This window comes from Amblyomma americanum, chromosome 1 (assembly GCF_052857255.1).
Source record: "Amblyomma americanum isolate KBUSLIRL-KWMA chromosome 1, ASM5285725v1, whole genome shotgun sequence".
Taxonomy (NCBI): domain Eukaryota; kingdom Metazoa; phylum Arthropoda; class Arachnida; order Ixodida; family Ixodidae; genus Amblyomma; species Amblyomma americanum.
This window is the reverse complement of record NC_135497.1, coordinates 354,991,703-354,997,433: the sequence shown is the minus strand read 5'-3', so window position 1 is coordinate 354,997,433 and position 5,731 is coordinate 354,991,703. Positions and strand designations below refer to the sequence as shown.

At 45.7% G+C, this 5,731-nt stretch overlaps 1 protein-coding gene across 1 annotated transcript; it reads right to left on the bottom strand.

The window, feature by feature from the left end:
- Window positions 1–968: 968 nt before the first annotated feature.
- LOC144121725 (uncharacterized) lies at window positions 969–4,705 on the bottom strand. The gene is made up of 3 exons (XM_077655090.1): window positions 3,388–4,705; window positions 2,392–2,646; window positions 969–1,021 (listed from the first exon to the last, which is right to left on the bottom strand). The coding sequence occupies exons 1-3, from the start codon at window positions 4,703–4,705 to the stop codon at window positions 969–971; spliced, it is 1,626 nt and encodes a 541-aa protein (XP_077511216.1).
- Between the last annotated feature and the right edge of the window lie 1,026 nt (window positions 4,706–5,731).

Here is a 5,731-nt window from a genome sequence, read left to right as displayed (position 1 = left end):
ATATCACCACCATCAGTCGTTATCAGATGATAACTTCAATGATATGTAGGCAGTTTTCTCTCGCATATCCCTAGTTGACATTGCCATGCGCTTCATGCAGTGACCGCAGAGTCCTTTCCAGTCAAGTCGTCATGAATTTGAATCAAGTCTCATTTGCAGGTTCGTCCTTAAGCTATATCAGACTACATTAGTACATCCTGCACTGGCAACACTTTAGTGAAATATTCAAGAATGACACAATCTATAGAGCAAATAATAAAAGAATCAGAAGCAGCACAAATACTACAAACCACAATAAACTGTTCATGACAAACACCTGCAGACCATAAGCACAAGGCTCTCCTTGCTTTGAGATGCCACATTTTTTCCCTGAACTACCAATAAGTACTTTTGGTGCCTAGCTTCTAATACTGCATTATACAGCTGGGCCTCATCTGCATGATTTATTTGCTGCAATGTCAGCTCTTCCAGCAGTAGGGTGAATATGGCTTCAACCAGCAATGCAAAGTGGTTCAGGTAGCGCTGAGGTAGTATGCCCAAGCAGCAGGGCAGGGCATAAAAAAGCAACCAATGCCGCCATTCGCTGGCTTTCCAGTGGCACTTGTCCTTGAGCGAACGTGGCAGACGGGTGAATGAATGAGGTGGCTTTATTGCCAGCAGCCTTCTGTCCACTTTGGCCATGGTTACGGGGCGCCCTGCACAAATAAAAATGTTGTGCACTTGGCGCTGGTGTGCACGTAACAAGAGCAATGGCTTATCACTGTTTACTGTTCTAGTCTAAAAAGCACCTTTCTAACCATAGCAGCTGAAGCTGCATGCACAAATTTTGTGGGCCCTTTTAAGCATTAAATCTCAACATAGCAGCAGGACATCTTGTAAAAAAAAGGGCATTGAAATGACGACAGGCACTTGCGTTGCATAAAAAACATTGAGAGGGGTAACAGAACAAACAATCTCTGCCTTTGTCTTCACATGCTGCAGACAAATTCACACAAACTGGCTGAGAAGATGGCACTGGCTGCTGGGATGCAGAATTAGAACGTAAGTGAACCAACGTGAAAGGCTTTGGATTAGGTTACGTTCCAGCATGGCACAACATACCAAGATGTTATGTCGCACAGCTCACAATTCCAAGGTGAAAATTATGACACCACTTTGTTTTGACTCATAATTCAAGCTCTATAAATGATTTTTTTCTGGATCCACTGTCATAAGTTTATGGAGACCCGCCGTGGTGTCTCAGTGGTTAGGGTGCTCGGCTACTGAGCCGGAGTTCCCATGTTCGAATCCAACCACGGCGGCCACGTTTCGCATCGATGGAGGTGAAATGCAAAAACGCGCCCGTGTGTTGTGCGACATCAGTGCACGTTAAAGATCCCCAGGTGGTCGAAATTATTCCCCAGCCCTACACTAGGAGCCCTCTTTCTTCCTTTCTTTCACTCCCATAGTTTCTGCGCCATTGCCTTTCCTCAAAAGCCAATTTTGATGTTTATGGAATGCAATATCAGATAGAGAAATTAATTGCACTGCTGTTTTTGCATGCAGCCTGAAATGTTTAAATTAGAAGGTGCAGCGTTAAACTTCAAGTGATATAAAGAAGATGCTAAGAAATTGAAATTTTTGCCAAAATTGCATTCTGCAAGCTGTTGGTGATTGCTTACAACCAATGCAAATAATATGAGCCCCTACTGGCGTTCAGTGGCACTGCGTGGCTGTCATGCAAATCATATCCAGGTTCCTTTTTTCGAGCTGCACAAATGCAGCTTTCCCAACTTTCTGAGCACTCAAGCATGGCAGACTGTTCTTTCTTATGTTTGTGAAACTATGAACCTCCTCATGCTCATAAGTCCCTTAGTGCTTTTTCGTAAGTTAGTTATTTTTCATGTCTAATTTTGATAGCAGGACATAGGACCACACCTTGTTTGAGGAGCCAGCTGAATGAGCACTGCAACTTGAACATCAAAGCTAAGCTCCATCATGTCAGCAGCTGAACTAAACGGCAACAGTTAATTAACCCTTTCTGGTCAGGTATAGCTTCCCCACTGACTCCTGCAATGGTCAGCATTCTTTTGGTCTTTCCAGCTCCTCGCAATGAAAGGGAGTGCCACATCATGACTTGGTTATAAACATTTATTTAAAGCCCTGTGCCGAGCCATGCCGGACTATACCAACCACACGCACACTTCTCCACTGTCGGGTGATGCCCGAGGTATGACGGAAAGGGTTAAGGAGTACCAGCCAGCAACAACCTTTGTTATCTCTTTTTTCCTATGCTTAATTTAGGTCAATGTACCCTTCAGCAATGTAGTACAGAGTAATAGAAAAATTTTTAAGGTTACTTAGTGCTTTGATGTGTAGAAGTGTAGCCTTTTTACTTTCTCCGCTACTTACCAATGTAGAACGGTTGCTGAGAGTTTGCTGAATCAAACCACTGGTCAGTAAGGCATTTCGTGACCCCAATGTGCACACAATGCATATACTCCACTGTGTGGCCAAACACAATGTTAAAGTGTTTCAGGTGATTCAGTGGTGACTGCCCTTTAAGCCCATTCACAGCATCTTTGATCTCCGCAAACTCCATGTCTTTCGACATCTCCCCTGGGGTCCGCTCCTCACCGACTGTAACACTCATGTACCTTTGGGCCCCTGTTGAAAGGAGAGAAATAGTGTGCATGCTCGATTATTTGCCTGCAGAAAGCAGAATCTACAGGAATTAAGCAATGCCTGCATATGTTTTATGCACTAAACTATTATGAGCAAAAGTAATCGATCCAACTGTCCATGGTGCGAACCATATTCCACGCTGCATGCTGGCACTGCCTGACGAAACGCTCATATTGTTGAAAACGTCGCAGTGTGCCAATCTTGACACTAGGAGCACTTCGTCAGGTAGCACCCACATGTATACAGTGCAGCTTGGTTTGGAATGGAGACTGAAAGCCCTTACTTTTGCTTATGACAGTACTCTTGCTGGGTATAAGTCTCTCACGTGACATTCGCATGATGTGTCTAGATGGGGAATTTTAGGCCCGCCTTCAATACTTTCCACCTCATATCTGCTGCCACGGATAAGTGTGGCACATCATCTATATCACATGTTTCTAATGGCAAATTTTGCAGCAGCCAGAGCTTTCATAAAGTGCACTGACAACTTTGATACAAACTGACCGCTGCAAATGCAACGTTTTTCCTTAGCAGTATTTGAACACCGCTTCAACTTATCCATTTTTTGGTCATAGCTAGCTCAGACAGAACACCCTAAATGCATTTCAGCGCATAATACAAGCTGTTCAAAATTAAGATATGAAATTATTAAGCATATCCACTAAGTTAACATACATGCACAAGTGTTCAGCCAGATGCAATGACAAATTTGATCAACCATACCTTCGTGAAACTCGGCACAATTGTAGCACCAAGGGCAGCCGAAGAGACCATTAAACTGGACCATGTTGATCACAGATGCTCGGGCTGGCGCATCCACGCAGCAGCACAGTGCGTACAGCCCTGATGACAGCACTGTATGACCTGCCTTCCAAGTGATCTTGCCAAACTGATTGATCTCTTCAACAAATTTGGTTAAGAAGGTTCTCATGTACGGGTGCTGGCCGAACCACAGCCCACCTATCAAGCAGTTCTTTAGCCTGTCGCAAGGTGGCAGCTCGTTAATCAAAAACTGGATTGGCCACACAGATGATGACGATGACTTGAATACGGGGCTTCCTTCTGTGTTGATAGTGATGGTAAGATCCATCGAGCCAATTTTGCCGCTCTTCCTCAACTCCTCGGCCATAGATCCACTTGTGATGTCCTGCAACAGTGCGGCTCCTCCTTGCTGAATGACTGCCTTTAAGTTCACAAGTCTTTCAAACAATGCAGCCTTTGATTTTGCAAGCAAACATTTCATCTGTTCTTTCATACCTAAAATGATGAAAAAATGTCCCCGAGCTTTTAGAACACAAAGTTCCGTGCTAACCTCGCAGTCCGGGCACCTCATTGATGACATTCCGGGCACTGACACAAGCACACTGCCACAGGTGTCACAATAAAAAAACCGCTTCACCAGCCTTTCCTTGCGCGACGACCAAAGCTTTCGGAACACAAACTTTGACCGAGGAAGTACATCACCTTTAAAGCCAAACAGACCATCTATGAGGCGCAGCAGATCATTCAGGGCCTCCCAAGTGAGGCCATGAGTGACGACAAACGCCATTATCATTATTATCGCGGCTGCCTTTGTCGTTGTGGAGCCCGGAAGTATTGCTGCCTCAAGCTCGACAAAGTCCGATGCCAGAAAATCGCGTTCGCCGTCGTCGTTTTCGGTTTCTCCCGACATAGAACTGCTGTCTTCGGGTGTTTCGCCAAGCCGGTCAAAGTCGTCTGTTCGGAACAAATCTTCGTCATCGGCATACGAGCTGCCGCCTGCCTGCTCATCGTGGGCACTCAAAGTAGGCGAGGCTGGCTGCGCCGCTTGTTCTGCTGCTGGTTGCTCGCCACTTGAAAGATTCAGCAAATCGCCCACAACGCCTCCGCCGTTGACATTTCCGTCGTTGGCAGCTGAGGCAGCTGACGTCGATGAGGCACAATGCTGAGCGCGAAGCCGCACTTCTTGCTGCTTCCTGTAAAGTGTGGTCTTCGGGACAACAAACGGTTCGTCTTTGTAGAAATAACGCTTCCGTCGTTTCTTGGTCACATCCCCATCCATAGTAGTCTAACAAAAACTAAATGAAACAGACAGGCAAAAAATACCAAACTTTAATGGGAGAAATTGAACAAAATAGCAGCAAAAGGTGACAACAAAGTGACCACTGCTCTATCGGTCTTGACCGGTCTTGACTCTTGAAGTCATGATTGTCTTGACTTTCGCCCTCCGGATACAACCGCGAAATGCGCTGTGCAAAACACTGTAGCAATTTGAAGTCCACTGGGTACCTGCAGTCGGCTTTGTTCTACCCAAAAAAGAACTGTAAAGTTTATAAGTATTCATTAAAATATGCTCCGCGTGCGCGCTAGAAAAAATTGCCTTTTCAAAGCATGGCCATAACAAGCCAAAAGTATCCAAAGCTTCTAGCCATCGTAGCTGTGTTAGGTATTAGGTGCAATTTTTGGAGTCCCTAGCTGCGCTGCTTTGTTAGCCTACGAAAATATTTTTTATTATGGAGCCGTTGCTCGCATACGTGCTGTATAAAGACGGTGAAAAGGCCGTCGTGCCAGTCAGCCTAATTAAAGATTATTGCCCTAAATCTACAAAGGACTTGGCGAAAAACAAGTTGGTCTACTGGCGGGACAAAGACGCTCCGGATGGCGGTGATGAAGATTATTATCCTGGCGATATAGAAGAACTGGCTGGTAAGTGACAACAGTATTTTTGTCCACACTAAGAAATTCGGAAAGCAGTCGCGTTGCTACGCTTGTAGGAGGTGTGCAAAATTATAAACTATCGCAGCGCGCGTGACGCTAGTGCATGCGTTACAGCTGCCTTTGAGGGTACCCCTCGCGAATGCAGGCGGGCGTGACAAGAACTGGAGAAACCAGGAAATGCTAGGCTGTTTGCCCTCGCAATTTCGTCGGGCAGGGCTTTTTCTGGAGAAAACCCGCCACAGACTGTCGCTAGCATTCATGATGACACCGCTTTTGTCACTTCATCACAAGTCGCTATCGGGGTAGAGCGTTGCTTGCAGGTCTTGCGCGGCTTCAACTTTCCGGTAGTCATTCCCACCCGTCTGCGCAC